The sequence below is a fragment of the Magallana gigas genome, chromosome 9, assembly GCF_963853765.1.
Source record: "Magallana gigas chromosome 9, xbMagGiga1.1, whole genome shotgun sequence".
NCBI lineage: Eukaryota > Metazoa > Mollusca > Bivalvia > Ostreida > Ostreidae > Magallana > Magallana gigas.
In genome coordinates, this window is record NC_088861.1 from 8,001,996 (window position 1) to 8,026,666 (window position 24,671).

General features: G+C 33.8%; 2 protein-coding genes across 4 annotated transcripts; both read left to right on the plus strand.

Annotated features, from left to right (window-relative positions):
• The first annotated feature begins 43 nt into the window (after positions 1-43).
• LOC105320716 (transportin-3) lies at positions 44-16,445 on the plus strand. 2 transcript variants are annotated; one of them, XM_066071449.1, is made up of 27 exons: positions 44-263; positions 598-687; positions 1,080-1,121; positions 1,306-1,377; positions 1,481-1,554; positions 1,678-1,741; positions 2,030-2,122; positions 2,366-2,509; positions 3,062-3,145; positions 3,608-3,699; positions 3,936-4,011; positions 4,290-4,352; positions 4,598-4,744; positions 5,304-5,411; positions 5,671-5,768; positions 6,035-6,174; positions 6,791-6,982; positions 7,204-7,295; positions 8,001-8,086; positions 8,333-8,393; positions 8,834-8,977; positions 10,532-10,648; positions 10,952-11,046; positions 11,394-11,550; positions 11,937-12,104; positions 12,250-12,362; positions 12,814-16,445. In XM_066071449.1, the coding sequence occupies exons 1-27, from the start codon at positions 147-149 to the stop codon at positions 12,872-12,874; spliced, it is 2,790 nt and encodes a 929-aa protein (XP_065927521.1). In that variant the 5' UTR covers positions 44-146; the 3' UTR covers positions 12,875-16,445. The 2 variants fall into 2 exon arrangements, with proteins under 2 accessions (XP_065927521.1, XP_065927522.1); XM_066071450.1 differs by having other exon boundaries at positions 8,837-8,977.
• Positions 16,446-21,842: 5,397 nt separating this feature from the next.
• On the plus strand, positions 21,843-24,141 carry LOC105320719 (melatonin receptor type 1A-like). 2 transcript variants are annotated; one of them, NM_001308835.1, is given in 3 exon segments: positions 21,851-22,327; positions 22,443-22,858; positions 22,861-24,141. In NM_001308835.1, coding segments are annotated over 3 exon segments (819 nt in total). In that variant the 5' UTR covers positions 21,851-22,050; the 3' UTR covers positions 22,987-24,141.
• The last annotated feature ends 530 nt before the right edge of the window (positions 24,142-24,671 follow it).

Below are 24,671 nucleotides of genomic sequence, written 5' to 3' on the forward strand. Positions count from 1 at the left end.
TCATAATTTCTTTCTAAAAGGTGTTGAATATTGTGTGCGGAACTGCAACAGAGAAAGCAACTTCCGGCAGGTCTCTGCCAGAAAAAACACGAGAACCGAATTGGAGTTCGTTTTTCCTCTCTTGAGGCTGCAGCTAGTCATTGAATATGGACAGTGAGCCGTCGCTTGAGGCGGTTGGACAGGCCCTGCATGCTTTGTACAACAATCCAGACGTGAGCGGCAAAGAGAAAGCGTCGGTATGGCTAGGGGAGCTGCAAAGATCAGTAAGTCAACATCCATGTTCAAGACAAAATTGCACATTCTCTTGTTATTTTACTATAACTTTATTTAAGCAGCATTTTGTTATTCTTTTAACATTTTTTTGTGTTAGTAAAAGAAAGTTAACATCTTTAATTAATTCACATGCTAAGTTGACAAGCATTTGGGAGGGGGGGGGGGGTTAAGAAAATGCAAAAGTTGTTTTTTTTATGGGGGAAATTGCTATAAAAATTTACAAACTCTACACACAGGTCCATCAAGCATTGTCACTAATGTATTCAGCAAAATATTTTATATGTCTTGTGAGTCTTTTCCATTCAATTACTTGGCAATTTCCAGGTATATGCATGGCAGATAGCAGATCAACTGTTACGGCTACACCAGAGTATGGAATCTTGTTACTTTGCAGCCCAGACAATGAGAACAAAAGTGAGTAATTACATTTTAGGCAAAGTGGTCAATACTTTACAAAGGCTTTAAAAACCTTACTTTTAAAGCTTTAATCTCAGTTGAGATATGCTGTTACTTTATATTTGAACTGATACCTTAAATGATTCTCTGGACTATCCTTCGTGCCTCAATTTCTGGTCATACATTGGTCACTTTATAAAAATTATCAATATAAGTATCCAAGATAGAACACCACTCCTAATAATCAATATTGATTTTATGAAATTGAAACTTTTGATACTGTCCTTAATTATCATGCATTATGAATGCTCTGGTTTGTATAAAAGTAAACAGTTGAGATTAAATGAATTAACAACGATGGAATGTCTATGTGAATCAATCAATAAAAGCTAGTGTTTTGTGTTTTCTAGATCCAGTATGCCTTTCATGAGCTGCCTCCAGCCTCCCACACTGTAAGTCTGACACATATCCTGCTTTGGAATGTAAAATACAGTATTCATTAAAATTACTCAATCATTAACATATCTTTGGGAGAAATTAAGATATTCTAAATTATCATCCTAGGCTGCCACTTGCATTTGTTTTGGCTTGTATTCATTTGTGTAGAAAATATTTGGATTTACCCTTATCTTTCAGGCATTAAGGGATTCCCTGTTGGAGCATGCAGGGAAAATCAATGCTGAAACACAGCCAGTTATTGTGACTCAGGTACAACATTTGAAGAATTTTAAGTGATGTTAATATTTTTCATTTTTTTTTCTTTATAATTTAAAGGTGTGTTACTGAAACTATGTTTTGTTTTCCTCTATAGTTAAGCTTGGCCCTAGCTGATCTAGCCCTACAAATGGCTTCTTGGAAAGATGCTTCTCTTGACCTCATTCAGAAGTAAGTCAGCTTTACAATAAATCTACCTCTACTGAATGGAAGAAGAGAGAGGAGAAAGTTGGGTTTTTTTATGTCTCTGACATAGTTTTTTTTTTTTTTATTTTTTTTTTTTTTTTTTGGTAGATTTGGAGGAAATCCACACCAAATGTCATTTTTGTTAGAGGTACTCACAGTTCTACCAGAAGAGGTGAGATTTATTTTTATAGAAATCTGTTTATTATGAAAGTTCAAGACACATCTTATTTGCCAGTTACATGTACACAATAACAATTTGTTGTATAACAGTACATTATGACAATTTCAAAATCAAAGAAAAGAATGTAGTAAAAAGCCTGCTCATATTCATTCACATCCTATTTTTGAGGAATTATGTTCGGTGAAATTATCTTTTTTGAACATTTACATAAAAACAAATAATTAACTCTTAGATACACATTTCTGATTTCTGACATTTACCTAAACCTCATATTTTTAGGTGAATAGCAGATCACTGAGACTTGGGGCCAACAGAAGGGAAGAAATAACGAAAGAATTCCTGAAAGCTTCACCCATGATGTTACAGCTGCTGGTGAGAGCATCATCCCTTATTTCCCTCATAATTTATTTCAGCTCATTAAATGACAGTTACCATGTTGGCAAACAGTTATGAACATTGATAACAAAGTACATGTATGTGTATACAGATGTATGTTTGTGTATAGAAAATAAAACTCTATAACATAAAAAAAAAACTTTCATTTGCAAAATGTGTGGTATTTCACTCTTTGCATTAAATAATGATGATTGGTAATGTGTGAGTTTTTTCTCGCAGACTGCAGTGATAGAGGACCCAAGCTGTGATGAGAAGAACCAGATCAAGGTGTTTCGGTGCCTGGGAAGCTGGTTCAACCTCGGTGTGATACCAGAACACGACATCGTGAACAGCAAGCTCCTGATGGTTCCCTTCCAAGTCATGGTGAGTAGCTTAGTTGGGGAGAGAACTAAATATAAAGTTGAGTACATGTTAACTGCACAACATCTATAAGAGTAAAAAAAATAAACTTAAAAATCTTAACAAACTGGTTTTATAAGATTTTTTTTACATTTTTCTGTGTCCTTGTATGTGATAACACTACAAATTAATATTGTAATGTACAGTCCAATAAATTCAAATGATGTGTTGTTGGGCTGCAAACGGGGGTTTCATAAGTTTCTATTATTTAACCGTACAATTACTGAAAATTATATTATATATATTATATAATATATATATTATATTATAAGGAATAAGGAATCATTCTTTGAATATTATGAGGTGATAATTTCGATCGGGGCATAATCAAATCTATCATAAAGCCCTTTGGGCTTTTTTGGATTTGATCACACCTCAACCAGAATTATCTCTTCATAATTCTCAAATTTATATATGTATCGAAAAACATTTATTGAAGATATTTCGTTTATTGAAGATATTTCTTTATAAAAATAAGAAATAAAGATACATGTATTGCCTTTCTTTCCCTCATAGTCAAACAATGGCTGTCCAAACATGCTCCACGAGGCGGCGGCTGATTGTATTGTATCTGCCCTCTACTCTTGTTACAACTGTCAGGTAAGTTTCTTGTACCTGTTCATTCGATCACTCAACATCAGCTCCATCAATCCAGTAGTGGCACATGTATCATCAAATATCGAAAAATCCTACCCCTACTATAATTATATAGATATATAGTAGGGGTAGAATTTTGTTATATTTGACTTATTAAGCAACTGAATGATAAATATTCAGGTGCCTGTAACGTTACAATGTACATGTAACAATGTAACAATATGATTTATTGCATGATTTATTATACATGTCCATGATAAGAAACTTTAATCAATAATCAGTGGAATGTTTTACGTTTACAATAAAATATTTGAATATTCAACACCAATAGTTGATAACTAATTATGAAACTTTTACGTAGACTTTCATATATCAAGTTATTAAAAAGTATTTGAAGATAGTTGAATAAATGGTAAATGTACAGTTAAAGATGAATTAACAGTTTTATTTTTTTTTTTTTTTCAGGAACAGTTACAATTGTCACAGAAGTTATACCAGGGAGTGGTCACTCTCATGGAGCCCTATCACATGTCTGTTGCCATGGAGGATACCGATAAGTAGGTCACATATTAAGTAGGTTAAATATCTTTAAATAGGATAGGTTACACTTGGAAGTTGGTCAACTTGATTCTGAATTTCTGATCATAAATAGTTTGTTTTAGAACTATAAAGTTACCAAAAAGGATTCATTAATCATTTACTATGTACATTGTCAAGTTTGAATTTGTGTTTTTATGTGAATTGTTGTGTACCAGTGGTAACAAAAAGCCTTTCTTTCTGTGTGAACTTTTAGGTCCATGAACTATTGCCGAGTGTTCACAGAACTGGCAGAGACCTTTCTAGAACCAATGGTCACCACCCCCACTCAGGTCTGTTCATCTTCTGATTGCAAGAGCTTAAAATATACTTCATGTACATGTACTATTTCTTCACATTGAAAACATACCTGTTGCACTGTCCTATGAAGAGCCAATAGGATATTATTAGCTTTAACTTTTTGCATGTAACATCATGATGATTTTTACCAATTTTGAAAGCAATCTTTACATACAATATGAAATACAAACCAGGTATGAGTGTGAAAAAGACATTTAGAAACTTTAAATTTTGTACAATTTAAAAAAAAATCATTTTTAATCATTTTCAGGGTCTGGGAGATTTGAGTGTCCTTGAACTTCTGTTGACCTGTGTTGGCCATCATTTATATGAGGTGAGGTTACATTCTGAGTTATTTTTTAAAAATATTTAAATCGGTTCATTACGGCACAATTATTGATTTTTAAACATATGGGCATTCATTAGGTAAAAAATCACTCTTAACAGAACATTAGAATTAGATTATTGATACATAAGTAAAATTTTGCCCCCCCAAAATAAAAAGTTTTAGTGTGACTAATGGTAAAATTACTAAACTGTACATTGTACAGTATGTGTAATTGATCTGTGTATTTTTAGGTGGGAGAAATCTCCTTTAATTTTTGGTACCGTCTCTCGGAAGAGCTGTATCAGCGGAGTGTACAGGAGATCACAGACGTATTCAAGCCGTACATACAGAGGTTAATCGTGGCGCTGTGTCGGCACTGTCAGATTGAGCCAGATCATGTAAGTATACTACAGATCTATTCTGTCAGTGTGTACTCAAAGTTTTATGTGTGTATCAGTGCAAAAATCTCATCTCCATCTCCTTTTTGCTGATTTTCGTCTTCTCATATAAATTTACTACTGGTACATGATAAAAACCAAAATGGAATAAAAAGTATTTGTACTAATGAAGAAAACTTCATGTTTTCCGCTTTTTTTTCTCCCCTGAATATAGATGTAATTTTATATGTTGCAAATTCTGTATATCAACAAAGAAAATTGGTTAGAGCATTTGGAAGATTTTGTTGTATCCATACACATAAACATGTATGTGTCTTCATAGACTGACTTTGTACATGTAGATTGAATAATTATTAGTATGGCTGCAGATCAATCCAAAACTATCGAAATTTTTTGTGTGTGCTGTATAATACAAAATTTTTGTTTGGGAGAAATTGTAGCTCTATGGTCAGTCAACCCGAATTTTCCTGTAGGGTCACAGATCGTTTATGAAATTAATGTTTTATCCTGTACTCTTTGTATGATAAATAAATGTGTTTATTTTTATTTTTTTTAACAGGAAGGAATACCAGATGAAAACGATGATTTTGGAGAGTTTAGATTAAGAGTCTCAGAGTTAATTAAAGATGTGGTTTTTATCGTGGGATCCTCACAATGTTTTACTCAGGTGAGATTTTGTGTCAAAAATAAAGATAGACTAGTACTTTATTTATTGAAAACCAGCTTTTGGGGGCTTTTATTTTAGGCTTATATAACATGTTGATGTATTCATGCTTACAGATTTTAGGAAATTTTTTGGTGAAAATTTCATATACAGCTCTGATTTGATTGATTTTAAATGTTGAATTTAATTTGTTTATTATACGCATAAAGATGTGAATTATTTATGAAGTTTTTAGATTCATTGTTTGTTTATTTTTCTTCAGATGTTTGAAAATATAAAAACTCAGACAGAAAATACATCTTGGGAAGTGATAGAGGCTTCTCTTTTTGTAATGACAGCTGTAGCCAAAAATCTACTGCCGTAAGTCAAGCATGTATTTGGTTTAACAATTTAGCTGGAAAAGAAAATTGTGCATAATTGAGTATTTGATTTCGTGGACCGACTCAACAATGAAGTCCATGAAAATCGTTGTTCAAGGAATATTTATGAAAAATACAGTATCAGTTCAATTTTAGACAGCTCAAAACAGTGATCCAAAAAAATTATTTCAGCAATTATATTTGACGAATCACCCCTCTCATTTTAAGAATTTCCCCTCTCATGTTAAGAATTTGCCCTTTTTACAGAGAAGAGAATGAGATAGTGCCCCTCGTGGTGAAGTCCATCCTGTCCATGCCCCCCACGGCTCACCTGGCCATTAGGTACACCAGCATCAAGCTGTTTGGAGAGCTGTGTGAATGGACGGAAAAACATGCAGAGTATCTTGGTAAGTGATCTAGTTGGACAGGATAAAACCCTGCACTATTTTATGTAATGGGCTTAAAATCACTCGGAGTACATAGGAAAGTGATCTGGTTGAACAGCAAAAAAAAACCAGGTTAAACCTAGGATAAAAACTCCCAATATTTAGGAGATAAAGAGAATGTACATCCGAATATCTAGATAAGTGGTCTGATTCGACAATGAAATAAAAAAAATGTTGGTGATCTGATTGGGCAGGAAAGCACCTATGATATCTAAGTAAAAGATCAAAAATATGGTGTGAGAAAGAGGAAAATCACTTGTAATATCAAAATAATTAATTAATTTACATGTGTATGATTTTAGGAAAGAATATCCAAAGATATTAGAAATGAATGCCTTACTTCCTCAGATTTATAGTTGATTATGTTGAAAATATCATAGAAAGTAAATAGTTGAGTAGATATTAAATAACTAGGCATCAGATGGAAAAAAGTTTTTTGGTTTTTTTAAAACCTGAATATCTAAGTAATTAGGTGAAAAGAAACCCACTCAAAATATCCAGGTAATGTGGTGTAGTTATAGTGAAAAATACCAAGATTATCAGAATAATAACATATTATTATCTTTTTTGGTTCCAGATGCCATATTACAGTTCCTGTTAGCTGGACTTCAGGAGAAGACTCTCTCTACAGCGGCAGCGAACTCTCTACAGTGTATCTCCACCATGTGTCGTGAACAGATGGTCAGCCACTTCCAGGGGCTGGTCCAGATTGTGTCGGCCCTGGAGACGTTTCAGTTGTCTAATGATGCTGCCATTGGTCTGCTTAAAGGTGGGTGTTTTTCTATTTTTTTCTTCTTTCTAAAGTTAGTTAATACCAGTGAGTTGCTATCTAGATACATGTAGATTTCAAACTGTTATATTTTATTCTTTTTCTGTTTTGTCCACAAAAGTTGTGCATATCTCTCTCTCTCTCTCTCTCTCTCTCTCTCTCTCTCTCTCTCTCTCTCTCATGAAAGCTTTCCATGTATTTTGATTATTTTCTTTCTAAAGGTACAGCGACTATTTTAGCACAGTTTCCCCATGATAAGATAGCAGATGGTTTACGGCAATTATGTACATTTCAGTTACTACCTCTTTCGAAAGTAAGTCATTTCTTGTTGTAAATTTAGTTTCATGCATATTGTGGTAGATTTTCATGCTGTATACAGAGAAATATTAACCTCTGTTTTAATACTTTTAGACTGCACGAATTCCAATCTCTCAAATTATCTCTATATATTTACATTTGCAAATATGCTTCCTTATATGAATTTATAGAATAGCAAAAACGTTCAATTCTGTATGAATGTTTTCATGACGTCACAGTGATAACCGCATGCACTTATCGCTTGATGGTTGCAATATTGTAATCATAAAATCACCATTTTATTATTGATTCTGAACAGTTTGCCATTCTCAAACATAAATATAAGTAATAAACAGCGGTGTTAAAAACTTAACCGGGATATGAACTTTGTTGGTACATGATCAAATCTTCTTTTGGCTTCACAGGATTCGATCACATGACCAACCAAGTTCATATTCCAGTGAACTTTTTAAATTGCTGTTTATTTCTTAAACAATACATTGTCTGAGCATAATAAATAGGTTGTACATTACTGTTAATCATTGTAGCTGTCCTTCCTCTAATTGAATAAAATTAGATTTTACTTTCTGTAAATCATTTATACAGTAGTTTTCCTCCTTGTAATAGAATAAATAGAGTGTACATTCTTGTGAGTCATTGTAGCAATATTTCTTTTAGTAGTATAGCTACCTTGATGTATAATTTTGGTAAATCATTGTAGTTAATAGAAGAGCCAATGAATAATCCAAAACAGGGTAGCCCACATGATCCCACGAAATGGTTGGACAGACTGGCAGCAATATTTAGGTAAAAAAAATTAGATTAGTTTCACTGAAATTTATAAATGTGACAGTCTAGGTTACCAGACTCAAAAATGCTGTATTTCCAGATATACAGGACCACAATGTAAATTTAAACTTTTCTACTTTATATTGTGCTTTTGTGTCTATTTTTACATTCAAGAGTTGAATATACCTGTGTATAGTTTTACAAATAAATTGAATAGTAATTATGAATCATTTTTCATATGCCATGCATTTTTTTTTGTTCCAGATATGTAAATCCTAAAGTAACAAATGGCCAGGTCCATCCCTGTAAACCAGTGATACAAGAGGTTTGTCCTCAAAATCATTCTTGTAAAGTGTTAAGGGTGCCTACAGTAAACTATAAAGTATCCTTTCCTTTCCATTGATAAACGTGTAGCCTATTATCATGATATGAAAAAAAAACAAAAAAAATTGGGGGAAAATCAGATATTGTGTAAATTGTTTGAATTTAATTGTGTTTATTTTGTTGGAGAAACAGTTTCGTGGACTGTAAACTGCTTGAGCTCAGACAGATTATATTTCATAATTCTTTGAAGATGCAACTTATTTCAATCTCATAGTATATGTGTTGAGTTAGAAATGTTTGTTAACAAATACAAGCATCTTCCTACATCTTCTGATATAAATTCCAAAACATCTTGTTAATGAATTTTACATGTAGATTTTTTTAGCTTATTTATGTATTTGGTTCATTGCCCTTTCTGTACGTCATTACTGTGTCTTTCAGCAGGTCTGGCCAGTGCTCTCACGGGCGTGTGACAAATACCAAGGAGACGTCCGAATCACGGAGAGGTGCTGTCGCTGTATACGATTTGCAGTCAGGTGTTTAGGAAAGCAGTCAGCTGACTTACTCACACCTCTCGTTAGTCAGGTGAGAACATCAGGTGACACATAAGTACCGTAATCCGGTGAATATAATACGCACTTTTTTCCAAGCATTTTTTACCGCGAGAAAGGGGTGCGTATTATACATCCCTGTAGGATTTGGACATATTTTGTCCCTAGCTGAAGCACGGGGTATTGTACTGCCGTATTACCTATGCTGTTCACAGACAGGACCGCTACCCCTCTATACATCGTAACATTCCTTCATTATCACATATATATTACTATGTAACCCTTAGGAAATCATTGTTATAGCATGTAATTAAAGAAAATGTACACTTTAAGTCTGTTAATAAATAAACTGTTTCAAAATGGCCTTTAAAAATTAATTTGAACTGCCTATTCTTTATCTCCGTGTACGCCGCCATTACAGCTGTTATTAATAGAATGCGGACTTCGATGGCCACGTGCTATTTGTAGCCGATCTTTGAAAACAGCTTACACATCATTTGGCTCATTTTTAACCATTTTCAAGTAATGCTAATTAATTTATTGCAAATAATTTTGAATATAAATAATTCTATAACCTATTCCGTTAATTGAAGCCAGTGAAACAGTTGTGGTCCCCCACCGCTAACGCTTGACACCTTGGGTATCTCAGACACCCCCTTAGGCTATGTGTACTATACACAACACAACTATTTGTGCATATATTTTATTATGTTCCAGGCCTCTAATTGATCACTTTGATCGGAGTCATTTAAGAATTTAATTAGGTCCGTTATCTCCATACCTGTACATCGTCTGTTTTTCACTTCACAGGGATTGTAATGACTAAACAATTATATCACGCTTGTTAAAAGTAGTTGATTTTTTACGGTAGAATATTTAATACAAGGCCTATTTCAAACATTGATTATGAATTAAAGATATTACCGCGATGTATTAGTTACAATAAATCCATTTCTAAGAAAATATTGTGTTTTTCTTATTTCCGGTAGCGTATTCCCGCGATGAAGTTGAGCGTGCATACAAAGTATAACTGCTTTGTTGATACTCAGGATTACTGTTTGGTCAATTTTTTTGATGCGTATTATACATCCCAACAAGCTTTTTTTCACCACTTTCAGGCCCAAAGTGGGGGGTGCGTATTGCACACTACTGCGTATTATATTCACCGGATTACGGTACATCAGATAATGTCAAAATATTGATGCAAACGTTCTTTAGATGATTGTATTTGGCTCACCAACAGTGGTGATTTCTTTAGTAGTGTAAATTGTTGGTCTGCCTTCATAGGCAATTCTGCTTCACATGAATTTCACAAGATTCACAAGTAAAATTCATGTCTAAAGAGCATTTACATTTCATGTGAGAAAATTTCATGTGAAAAGTAAATTACATATTAAGTGCATATGATATGATTTTATGGTATCTTACCTACACAAATGTTTTCATGTGAAATTCATGTGAGAAAATTTCAAATGAAATTCATGTGAATGCCCTTTTCACAAGAAATTCATATGAAGGACAAATAGCTGGCACTGTTTCTTAGCCTTACATGCCGTTGTTTTATCCTTGTGTGTGTGTGTGTTTGTAGATGATCAGCCTGTATCAGTCCCACCAACACTCCTGTTTCCTGTATCTGGGCAGTATTCTGGTGGATGAGTACGGAATGGAAGCCGCTTGTCAACCCGGGCTGCTACACATGTTAGAGGTATGTATCACACACAGTACATGATACATGTTTATCCTGTTATTTTTTTTGCACACCCCAAAGTTTGTTAAAATGAAATACATGTAAATCTGTAAATTTTTTGATTTGTGTAAGTTATTTGTTGCACTAAGAATATAGTAAACTGTAAAAACTGTAACGAATATCATTTCTGCACAATTTATTTTTATTGTTATGAAGTGAAAAGAAAATAAGAAAATGCAAAAATTACCAAATACATGTTTCTACTGATAAATAAAAAATTCAAACTTTTATATGCAAATTAGCCTTATCTCTCCATTCCAGGCATTCTGTGTACCGACCTTTAAGTTACTGGAAGAACACAATGGTCTGAGGAATCACCCTGACACAGTGGACGATCTCTTTAGGCTCTGTCTACGGTAAATCTTCTCTGCCTTCAGTACTAAAAAAAAAATCATACCAAGCTATGGTGCAAAATAAGAATTTTGTTTAAAGCATATTTAAAGGATAAAGCTAGAAGGTTATATCTTGTATAATGGATTGGTAACTTGATGTTGTGTAGAACACTTGGTAGAACTTTATTTATATGTAATTTGTGTTTATAACTTGAACTCATGCAAATGTTTTTATGCACATCAAAATAAGTCTAAATATAACTGATTTTTTACTGCAATCTTTCTCTCTTAGGTATGTATGGTACATGTACTTTGTTTTACCTGTAATATACCTCATAATCACCTGACACACCTGTGGTGTATTTTGACAGGTTTGTCCAGCAGTCCCCCATCTCCTACCTACAGTGTGGTATGGTAGAACCTATCCTTCGATGTGCAATAGCTGCCTGTTCACTGGACCACAAAGAGGCCAATGCCTCAGTGATGAAGTACCTGTCAGACTTCTTAATGTGTGCCACCAAAAAAGAGGTCAGATTTACTTAACAAGATGGACAAAGAAAGATAACATTCATTGAGGGTGTCAGAGAATTACATTTCAATCCATCAATATTGTGTTAGCTTATAATTAAGAGAAGCTTTTACTTACATGTAGCATATTGGTTTCTTTTTCCTTAAATGTTTTATGACCCTTTTCAATGTCATATGATTAAGGTCAGGGTTACAGGAATATCATCTCTGATTGAATGCTAGAGTCTTAGGAGGGGAAAAATAGACTGAAGATGTCAGTCAATGCAGTTGTTATCGTAATTAAGCAGTTGTTTTGATTCCATGTAATGTTAATCATATAAAAAGAGGTGAAAGTCCTAACAATTGTAGTGGCATGTACAAAATCGTACATACTAATTTCTTATTAGGAGAAGGATGACTTCCCCCTGAGGCAGAAGGCAGTGAAGGCTCTTCTGAATGACCATGGACAGGCCCTGGTGCATGCTCTGATCAACGCCTGTATATTCTGCCTACCAACCTTCATGACAACAGATTTCGGAGAAGTTATATTTGAATTAATGAAAATAGACAGACCAGTATGTATTGATGTTATTTTCAAAAAAAAGAAGCATTATCAATAGAATTCCTTTGTTTTTTTATTTTTGTTTCAAGAAGTTTTTCATACTTGTTATTGAGGAGTTAATGGTTTTAAAACCTAATGCAAGTTTTCTTCTTTTGAAGACATTTTGTCGCTGGTTGGAGACAACATTAAAAGCATTGCCTACGTCCAATAGTGGGGGAGCAGTCACAGCAACACACAAGCAACTCACAGACTTCCACAAAGCCGTCACAAGGTTAGTCGGCAACAACTGTTACAGCAATATTCATGTAACTACGAAATCCATGAAAGATTTTAAGAACCTTTTATACACTAATGATAATTTTTTTTATAACTTCAGGAAAGTAATGTTGAATATAGATTTGCATTTTGAGTATATGTAGTTCAATTTCAACATGCAGTATGTGCTGTAAAATATTCAATTCAAAGATAAAATAAGTACTAAAGATTTAAAAGACTGTGAAAATGATGCAAAAATAAAGCTTTCGGATAGTTTATATGCTTCTTATCTGATGTTCAGAATACTTGAATTGATTTCAAATTATGCATATTTTTCTGTTTTACATTTTAAAAATACATTTATTAAATACAGTGAAATAAGTGTAAAGTGTATAGAGGGCTCTTAATTTATTTGTGAGTTGCTTAAGTTCTTAGTATTACATTGTATCTTTATTTTTTACCCACAGTGCAGAGCATTACAAGGAAGTATCGCAAGCCTTACGAGACTTTACTCGCCTGTACAGGTGAGACGTATTCGTCCACTAGGAAACTAGTCCCTCAGAGAGAGAGAAAAAAGTACAAACCTCCCACAAGAACTCCCCTCCCCCAACTCTCCAAGAGCTCGCTGTGATTCTCTGCTTTTACTCTGTCGCTTCCAAGTGTGTTGTGATCAAAAACTAGACTCGCACGATCTGAGCCAGACCTTGAGCAACCTCCAATGCTCTGAGTTTAATTTCGCCTCAAACTCATACTCGTCATATGGAGCAAATACAGCTATGTTTTTTTGAAACTAGTGCATGTTTATGTGTTCCAAGAAAGAACGTGTTACAAGCAAGGTCATATTAAGTCTCATGTATCTTTAAAAACCATGGTCACTTTAATTATAGTACATGTATATGTATTTAAAATGCATGGTTATATAACTTATTGTGCCTGTAGCATTTGTGGTTATTTTAGGTTTATAACATGCATGGTTACATGACATTTTTTGCATTTGCTACTGGTATGTATGGTATGTACCTGTACCAAATGTAGCATAGGTCTGTCATATGATTATTTATGAACAAGCATATGCATGTATGTGAGTACGTACAGATTATGGTAGCTGTAAAACACTATCTTGCGTCAAGTCTATGAAATTAATTAGGTCTGATTTTTTGTAAAAAATAATCATGTGCGTAAGGAGTCTATGATCTGGACTTCTTGGGAAGTTATGACAATCGCGGTGAATTTTTCTACACAGGTTTTGTTACTCGCAACTGCAAACTGTTTTTCCAAAGGATGGATTTTTGAAACCAAAAATACAAATGTATGCACCTGTCCTACTTTAGATAGGTATTGCACCTGTAATTATAATTACTGGAATTGAATTACTCTTCCCACATGTTTTGACCTATAGGTTGTTGTTTTGAGTACACATCTGATTTTGTTCTGGTCCTTATCCACTCCGGGCTCTGTCGTTGCTTAGTTCCGAGAATTACCGGTAAATGCTGTTTTACTGACAAAATTGTTTTCTCTCTTGCCTGGTCCTTCTGCTATGTGTTCAAGTTGGTGCTTTCAGGTTTTGTTTTTTTTTTTGGTTTCATTTAATGATGAATGTGTCTTGTGCTTATGGTCTGCACTGCTCATTGTTTCAATGGTTCAAGTGAGAACCCACTATAGATTATGTATGTGTATAACAACAAACTGTGTGTATGTTTTCAATGTAATTTTCTGTTGCATTAAAAACACATCTCTGTATTAAAAATTTGTTTACATGTATGCATCATGTCTTGATAAGTTGATGGTGAAGATGTATTTGTTGATTCTTCAAATATGTTTGTTAGGAAAAACAAAAATGGTATGCATGATTTGTTTCAGAGTTTATAATTCTGTGTGTTGAACATTGTGAATTTAATTTTTTTTTTTACACATATTTGCCAAGGTATAGTTACTTGAATATCAGTCTGTGTTTTGATAAACTGAAATTGTGTATCTGAATAAGTCAACTTCTAATTAGTGTTCCTTTCTTCAGTATTATTTTGAGAGAGAGAGAGAGAGAGAGAGAGAGAGAGAGAGAGAGAGAGAGATTTTCAAATTAGCATAATGGAGTATATACTGGTATTCAACATCTTTGTAGTCTTCTGTCCAACTTGAATGTGAATTGACCATTAAACCCAATACATATAATCTGTTAGAAACTTTCAAAAAGTGTGGTGAAGTATTTTAAGATTTCTGTGTTGTTACAGTCCTGAATAATTTTCAGATCCTCTATTAATGACTTTAAAATGCAAAAGTATTAAAAGTTAGTCATTTATTACTTGTGTTAGGATGAGATATTTCATGCTTAGCTGCCATAGTTGCGATATGAACACTGTACTGTAAATGGCTTATAATTTAAAACAAACCCCCAAAATGTATCAAGGGACATGTCTTTTTAGTTTAGGAAGGAGAGGGGGTATAAGAGAAAGTCTTATAGGACTATTCATGTCTTTCCTACAGAAAATACAATTTAATACCAGTGTTGAACAATTTCTACAAAGTTCAATATCCACCTTTCTGATTTCTCTTCATCAGCAAGATTTCAGTGAAATGAAGAGTTTAGGTTTCAATTTTTTTTTTAAATAATTTTTTTTACAGCCTAGCAAGTGATATTTTGGGATTCACTTCCTAGGAAGTTCCAACGTTATTATATTGAATTTATTAACCTGTTCCTAGAGCCTTCTGACGTTGCTGTAGATACGTGAATGAGCTCTAATACCACTCTTAAACATGTGTTGATCCTGTTAGGGAAAATCTCAAAATATGTTTGTAACAGTTAATACAATGGTAGTAACATGAACTTGGATAAATGCAAACCACACTGATGACATGTATACTTCAAACAGTATTTGATATTAGACTCATATTTTGCAGTAATCTGTACAGGTATATGATTATTAAGACACAAAATAATTTGAAATTATTTCTGATCAGAAATTTTTTTAAAATTTATCATTATATTCAACAAATGCAAAGTATATACATGAACCTACATGCAATATTCAATGTTGCCATATGATATGGTTGTCTATGATACTCTCTGAACATTGTGTACTGAATACCAGTATTGGAATTTTCCTTTTGAGTTTGATTTTTGTGCTGCCATATTGACTTTCGTCCTTGTTTTTTTTTTGTGATTTGCTCTCTACCATTTTGATGAAAGAAAACTGTAGAATACATGTACCTATTTAATTCTTAAAAAAGAAAAATTGAGTTATTTGTGAGTTAATTCATACCGAAAAATTAAGTAGGCAATTAAAAAAAAATCAAATTGAAATTATAGTCATAACTTGAAATTGCATTCTATAAGATATGTAGTGTAATGTGGTAGAATTGTGTGGCATTAAGAAAAACAAGAGTTTGCAGTTTTTCAGGAATAGTTGTAGAACAAATCCCTCAGATATTCTAGTTTTTTTTTGCAATATGATACAAAAACATAGCATAATTATGTAAATTATAGCTGTTGATTCAAGGCACTGTACAAGTAAATGAAATAATTTTTGTTTTGTTTTATTTAGATACTTTTCAAATTCATCATTGAATTTGGAAGACAACAATGTTTGCAATTGTATGTACTACACACTAGTACTAATTGAATGAAGTCCCAATAGCCTCAATCAGAGTTCGAATGGGACAAAGGAAAAGAAATATTAATTTCATCAAATTGATGAAGTAAATTTTGCTGACAGTTTCAGATTATATGCAGAGTTAGGCCCCTTTTATGAATACCGCGGGTTATAGAAAGGAAAAGGGTCCATAAATGTCTTTTGGTGTAATTAAAGTGTTCAACAGTAATGTTCTATGAAATCTGGCCATATTTTTGTTGTAACTTTGTTACTTTTTTGCAGCTATGTTTCCTTGACATTTTTTTAAAATTGTGTTATGGTTATAATTATGATGAACATGTATTAATTATTAGGTAGAATTTCTCTGTCACTGTAAAACACACAAAGTTTGTATTTTAAAAGGAGTTTAACAATGTGTGTTTAAGAGGGATTAAATTATTACCAACACATGATTTCTGATGCATTTAAAATTTAGTGATGACTGTACACATTAAATTATTTTTAAAAACCTGTTGGATTGTTTCCCTTGTTTTTTTATTTATTTTTTTTTATCCATTATTAGTTTGATCTCTGAATGTTTTGGCTTTTTGAGTACATGTAGCCTTGATAAAAAAAAAAGACAAAAAATACATCCATCATTGACCAAGCGGAAAAGATAACGAAAGTATACTCATTTTTTTTTAAATAGGGAGACATAACTATCTTGCATGTCAACATCTGTATCTTGCATGTCGACATAATTAATAGAAAAATAACTTGCACACATGGGGCAGAGATATGTTGGGTCTTTGGAAAAAAAATATCGCACACGCAGTTTCTTTAAGCTTTCTTTCAGATAATAAGAAACATCTTTAAATTGTGAGTAATAAATGGAAAAAAAAAATTCAAATCTTTTTATTTATGCAGTATCACAGTTTGATTTACACAGATTAAAAATAAACAGGTATTAAATACTAATGGTTAACAATAACAGTAAATTTAATTAATGCATGTGCACAATACAATAAATGTAACATATCAGGGATGGAATCATAAATGATGAGAATTTTTTACATGGAAAAAAAAAAGATTTAACCAAAAATTAAACTTTTTTGATTATAGGAACAGGGTGAATATTAATGAAGTACATGTTCAGTATATTTTTTTAGCAATCTAATTGTTTTTTTTTATTCAATCACAGCGAATTTAAATAACAGCTAGAGTATTTGAGGTCTATCGTTATACTCTTCTCAATTGATCACAAAGATGGTTAAGAAAGAGATGTCGTTGAGAGAAATATCCACGGCATTTGGCACACTTCATGATTGGATGGAATCGTGTTTCATTTGAAGATTTGACCAAATTTAAGAAATTCTTAATTTTAGGTGGTATGGTACTCATTGTATTGTAGTCAATGCCACGACGCACTACAAAGTCTGTACACAGTTTAAACAAAGGCTCCAGCGTCACTTTCTTATCTGTTGAGTAGTAAGGTTTGAAATCTCCAAGAAGATTAATTTTTGATCGCTGGTCACGAAGAGCGCGAAAAATGTAATTCACTCCCAGGCAACAAACATCCGGGGGAGGGGCCAGAATTGGATTGTCCTCACACTCTAATGTTCGCAAGTTAGTTAATTCTAGAAGTCCAGTTGGTAAATACTCTATTTGGTTGTGTTTCACATTCAATGTTTCCAGCGATTCCATTAAGAGAACTGCCATTGGTATTTCATCAAGTTCATTGAAGGAAAGATCGAGCACTTTTAGTTTCTGTAACTCGGCTAGCTGGCAGGAGATAAATTTTATTTTATTATGACTCAGTTCCAGATGAACAAGGCTTCTGAATTTCGCTACAGCACCGGTGACATAGTTCAAGTCTGTATGATTTAGAGACACTTTCCGAACAGAATTTGGAGCTCGGTGTTGATTACATTCTCTCTCAATCTCGGAAACATCCAGTTGCCCAAAGTCTAACGTTTTTGATTTATAGCTGTTTCTGCCTTTAACGTCACTATATGTGGAATGATCGGAGTCGCTCTCCTGACTTTTGAGACAATGAAAGACTCTCTGTATCAAATGACTGCCAGATGTGTCACTGTCTAATGCTAAATAAATTAATAAAACATTCAGTTTTATTCAATTTGTTAATAATCAAGCAGAGAAAAAAAATAACATAATTGGTTTCAGGTATTTCGACCAAATCAACACAATGCTAGTGATGATATTAATAATGGTTCTATCTTCAGACTATATTCTGTTAATCTTTGCATAGACTTAAGTTAAAAGGAGCAAGACTTAGAGTGAATCAGATGCATAGAAATTATACCCAGCTGTGCCTCCATAGTTATTTCCCAAAAAACGATACTACGACTCATGTACAGCCTACTATGTTTAAATTCCAAAATACCGTGTCGTGTTACACATATCGGTTATCCCTGTCTTTTTTTCGGGGGGGGGGGGGTAACTTTTACTCAATCGTCACATTGCTAAATTAACTATGTAAACTAATGTATATAGAGGCTACATGTATAGGCCTAGCTAGTACAGTGTAGTATTATTTATACAGATATATAAATTTATTCACAAATACTATTACAGATATCAAATTCAATATAAAATAAGGCCTGGGATAGAGTTGAAATGGCTTTCATGAAAAATATAACGTGGTAAGACAACTAATTTTTAAAAGCCTGAAAACGTACCTGTTTTCATCGCCGCGTCTATAAATATCTGATATGTCATGACAGCGGCCTATACGGGTCAATTTTACATGTTCCAGAGATCTTATCGGCCATTATAAAGCTTAATGTCATAGAATCAAGAAGCCATAGGCCTATAAAAAAACCTGTATCGATTAAATATAAATCTGTCAGACGATCTTATCACATTAGGTTTGATACAAGTGAACTGTCAAGTCAGATTTTTACAATTTTTTCAGCGATTAATTACAGAATACCGGTAGAGTTTTTTCCCCAATAGTTTGCTGGATTGGTCAATAAGGTGAATAGTGGTCTGCAAGGTACCATCTTGGTCGATTGATTACACAAATGTATAGATTTGGGTTTTTTCCTTTCAAACTAATCATATTGCACAAAGACAACTTCTCGAACACGTTCTTCTATTGTTAGCTCTTTTCTATTCTAATATTTAAGTCTAATTCTCTCGGTTATAATTCGCCGCGTTAGACTTTTAGATACATGTACTGTCTTCAGTCAGTACTGAACAAGTTGGTGGCATGCAAAAGGTGAATAGAGAGACAAGCATGGCTTTGATTAGCAATCTCCCAAATTTCAAACCGTAAGCGATGATTGTTATTTTACGTTGGTGGTTCATAGAAGATGCGCGTACGAGGATAACTGCATGATGCCAGTCATATATTTATTTCATCTTTAATTCATGCGGGTATGAAAGTAGCAAGCTTTTACCCAAAAAATAAACTAAATAACTAAATAAATAGATGACCCGCATTAAATAACCCGTTTGAAACACACATACATGTAGAAAAACACTTTGCCGTTTAATCCCTTTTTAGACGGTGGCTGTATAACAGCCTCCGTATATTGTGATTGTCTAAAGCCCGTGACGTCAAATAATAAGGATTCCCTAAGCACCATCTAGCGGTGGACGAAATACTAAATAATTACGAGATTCAATGAATAAACATGGTGTGCTTCTTCGTTCGCGTATTATCAATTGACGTATCATTCTTTTCCACTGCACCCCCCCCCCCCCCCCCGCAAGTGTGTTTTAACAAGCTGATAAGAGTGTTGCGCGTGAAAAAAAAATTAGATAGCATTGACATGAAATCTTTTATATGATACAAACAATAGCGATAATATATATCATTAAAACTGGTACCATGTAACTGAACTTGAGTTCTCTGCAAATTCAAAATCTCTCTCTCTCTCTCTCTCTCTCTCTCTCTCTCTCTCTCTCTCTCTCTCTCTCTCTCTCTCTCTCTCTCTCTCTCTCTCTCTCTCTTTTAACGATCATAATAAGAGAATATCTGTATCGACGACACTCAGTAATCAAGATACCCCTTCTGTAAGATAAAAAAAAAAGGGGGGGGGGGTAGGGATGGATGTACGGTTAGACGAAGTAGTTTGCAATTTAGAGGCTATCTTTTGTCTTGAACAGGTGTGGGTTTGCAAGTCAATATACACAGGAAATATAATGATACTTAATCTAATTACATAAGAGTAATTCGAGTTGTATGCATTTAAAATAAACATGTACAGTTTCCCATGTTGTTTTGTGATGCAAAATAATTTCCTCCTTCCTTTTTTGTAAAAAATAAACACCTTTAATAAGTAATATAACAAACTTATAAGGTTGAAATAAGAGAAGAACAGTAATTATTTTAATATTATTTACCTAACTCTGATGTCAACCTTAAAAAAATATCCTCGCGCAATAATACTAAACCGCTTCGCGAATATTCTAACATGATAAGCGGTAAGCGCACTGTTATTCCTTAAATCAAAAAATCATATATTGTCATTGGTTTAACTTCCTCCAAAATGATGCCTCCGTCTGATAGTACTTTCAGTACTTTGATTTTACTTCCACGCATTTCATGCAATGTCTTTGGCATACACTTATGTATACATATTTACATTCGGTGTATTTTTCCCCATTATGTTAGCATGGGAAATGGTTGACGTTCAATTTTCAATAACAACAGTACTCGAAGTCTGTATTACCATTCATTTTTTTAAAAAGTGTATTGGTATTACATGTATATTTTTATATTTACATATTCCAATGTTTTTGCCTGTGATAACACTTATTGTTATACTTTCATGTTAAATACTGAAATCTGATTGGTTAAGACGCAGTTAATAATATTTACTATTACCCTCAGCGTTAGCAACGCACTTGGCAACGGGAAACATTAAAAAATGTTACATGCGCGAAAATTATGCGCGTACGGTTCGCTGTAGAATTCACGTTATTCCTATATAAAAGCAGTAAAATTTTCTTAAAAATTTTAAAAAAGACATTCAGTATAACAAAATAAATAGTGCCTGTTTGGGAGGATAACAGTTGAAATTGACACCCCTCGAAAACCATTGTCAACCTCCGCTTCGCGTCGGTTGACAATGGTTTTCGAGGGGTGTCAATTTCAACTGTTACCCTCCCAAACAGGCACTATTTATATAGTATTGATTTTGTACTATATAACCCATAATACAAATGCAGCCAGATTGAGGCTCCAGCGGGGTTTGTTTATTTATATTTAAATATTTAATCGTACGATGGCCTAAAATTATATAAATATAAGTAATAAGGAATCATTCTTTGAATATTATGAGGTGATAATTTCGGTCGGGGCGTGATCAAATCTATCAATTCATAAAGCCCTTCGGGCTTTATTGGATTTGATCACGCCCCAACCAAAATTATCACCTCATAATATTCAAAGAATGATTCCTTATTCCTTATTTAAAGTGTTTTTTTTTAATAATAAAGAGGAGAAAATGTTTGAAAAAGGCTATATTTTGGACGCATGATTGAGGAATAAAATTTGACAAAATACTTTATAATTATAAGATATAATAGTCAAAAGAGCGACATGAATATGTCTTTTTCAAATTTTTTTTGTAAGAAATTTGAAAAAAAAAAAATCGAAATGATCGACTCGCCGAAGATTTAGAATGATATATTAACAAGTGTCAATTTCCGTGTTCGTTCCAACAGGAAGAAATTAACGCCTCCTGAAATACACATTTTGTACCTGCAATGAAATTAGTAATCTTCTCCAGATCATGGCAGATGTGTTTTGCATGAACTTTAGAGGCAATTAAAGGGTGGGATGAGGTTTTCTCGAAAATCACAACATCACATGCCTATCCTTGACTGACATTTTGAAATAAACACTTCCTCAATAACTATATATATATATATGGACACTATAGACCACTTTTCCGTTTAACTTCTCATTCTCGATTTAAAGTACAGGAGAAACAATGGACACAGGAAGTCTCCCTTATTTAACCGGAATTATCTGTTTACAGTTGGAAACCAATTATATCAAATGTTTTCGCCCTGTTTATTCATAAGACACCCAAAGATTAAAGTGATCACAACTTTCAGTTGATTTTTTTCTTCAGCCAGTGACATTTGTTTTGTTGGGGCACCATGAATTTATCAAACGACACTACCAGTGCCATTCCGGGTTTTTCGGATCCGGGGTTATTTGACCGGTATCAATTTTTGACGGAATCCCCGGGGGTGGCGATTTCCGTCATTGTGATCCTCCTCTTGGCGGGTCTAGTGGGAACATGTGGGAATATCCTGATTTTGTTAGCGCTCTGCGTGATGAAAGACATGAAATCGCTAGAGTCCATCTTCATCGCAAATTTGGCGATATCCGACATGTATGTAACGCTTGTGGCTGACGGCATGAGCATTGTTGGTAAATATACGATTTTTTGGTTACTTTTGATTTAAATATAAAATATATTGCTCGCTAATGTGGGTCTTATTGCTTGCATCAATAGATTAACATAATGATCTTTTTTATTTTACAGCAAAGCTAGAGGGCGAAAATTTCTTCAGCTTGTACCCAGGGCTTTGTCAGTTCATAGCGTACGGTTGCACGATGTCCTGCGTGAACTCGCTAGGTACAATTGCATTGATGAGTTTCAACCGATACATTTTTATCTGCCATCATCAATACTACGATAAAATTTTCAAGAAACCCACATGCATATTGATGTGTATATCGCTGTACTCCGTTGGTCTTCTGCTGGTGCTTTTGAATTTGGCGGGAATTGGTGATCATTCTTTCGACAGAAAGAGCCTGGAGTGTATTTGGGATCGGATGGCAACGTATTACTACACTGTCGTGTTTTCGGTAACTCTAGTCTGGATTCCGGTTCTTGTTACGGGGTTCTCGTATCTAAACATCTACATCATGGTGACCAAAAGCACAAAGAGGATGAAAAAGCACCAAGTTCGAGATCAGCCATCCAAATCCTCCATCAGTCTGGCGCGAACTCTGTTCATAATTTACGCGGTTTTCGCCACATGCTGGATCCCGTATGCTCTCATCATCGTGGTAGACAGAAATGACACTTTCCCACATGAAGCCCATCTGTATGTGACCGTCTTTGCCCATCTCCATCCCTCGATCAACTGGCTCGTCTACTACTTTACGAATACCAAATTTCGCCGCGCCTTTGACAAAATTGCAGGTTTACATCGCGTCTTTGGACTTTGCAGACGACAGCCACCGGAGAGTATCGACTCTACTGGGGTACTGAGTACTTCCGATTCTCATCCCAAAAACAAGAATACAAGCTTGGCTACCATGTCTTCCGGGGACGATTTCCCTAGTAAGGACACACCTACGAAAGACAGCGTGGACTCATACATGTGAGCAGACGAAAGACAGTGTAGAATCGTACACATGAGCAGATTTAATCTGATACCGAGTTACTTGGGAACAAATCGAGACATATCTCAATCTATTTTAACATGGTACGTCGTGTAAAATAGAATTGAAAAAATAAGCAGGCTAGAGTGTATAAGAATTTCCAAGGCTAGGGAATAGAAAACAACGAGTTAAATTCAAATCACATTCTATCAAATATCTTGGCGTGATATGGACATGGATCTACGTATTAGTCCTTTTTTGGTGAAGTTTGATACGCAGTAAAAATTCAATTCATTCCAACATTAGTTGTTACGTCACCAAAGTAACATGAGCGTCTACGATATAGCCAAAGCAAATCAGACACACATTTGATAAAGATATGATTTTTTTTTTAATTCTGTCGCGTGTTTAATTTTATTTTTTAACTTGTGATGATACGAAGTGTTACCACTTACATTTTTTAAAATGTTTCTTTTGAACATAATTTATGTACTCCAATTGAAATCTTTAATCAATCGATGCTGTTATTAATATGTGCTTATAGTATAGTGTGTATCATTATCAGAGCATGTGCGAACATTTTTTTAAATGTATCTTTTGAACATATTGTATGTTCTCCAATTGAAATCATTAATCAATCGATGCTGTTTTCAATATGTGCTTATAGTATAGTGTGTATCATTATCAAAGCATGTGCGATTTTGATTTCGAGATTGAACGGAAATGAGCATATTTTTTTTTCCAAGATGGATTTATTTGGGGGAGGGGTAGGGGTATTTGATGTATGCACATGCATTTCTTTTTTATATAATATCGGAGAAAATAATCATGTAAATAAAGTTTTTTATCATCATCAATTTGTTTGATTCCTTTTTTCTTTTTATGGAGGGAATAGTTAATATTTTGTAATCAAGAACTTAGTATCTAATTTTACAGTGTTAATATTATAGCATTATTAACATATATTGACACGACGACGTCAAAAATAAATCATTTAATGCTTATATTTACATTCCCTCATTATAGTATATGGTTTGTTTCTAGTGATATATAAGGTAAATTTTGAATTTACTAAGTACGTGATCAGACTTCATGTCTGGTGGAAGATTTGGTAATGTCTCTCAGCCGTTTGATTTACGAAAAATAAATACAGAAGTACATATGAATAAACAGTGTCACTTTACAGTCTCGCCAGTGCGACACAAATAAGTAATTGAATGGCGGGTTGCCATGTCTCATCTTTCGCTCTTCTCCTCGATTGTTACTTCCCTCTCCATCAAGTATTAGCTTCCCCTCTCCATTCCTCTCACTTTCTGTCTTATTTATCTTTCTTCGTTTGTTTTATCACTACAGGGAAGTAATGATTTTCCCGCCTAAATAT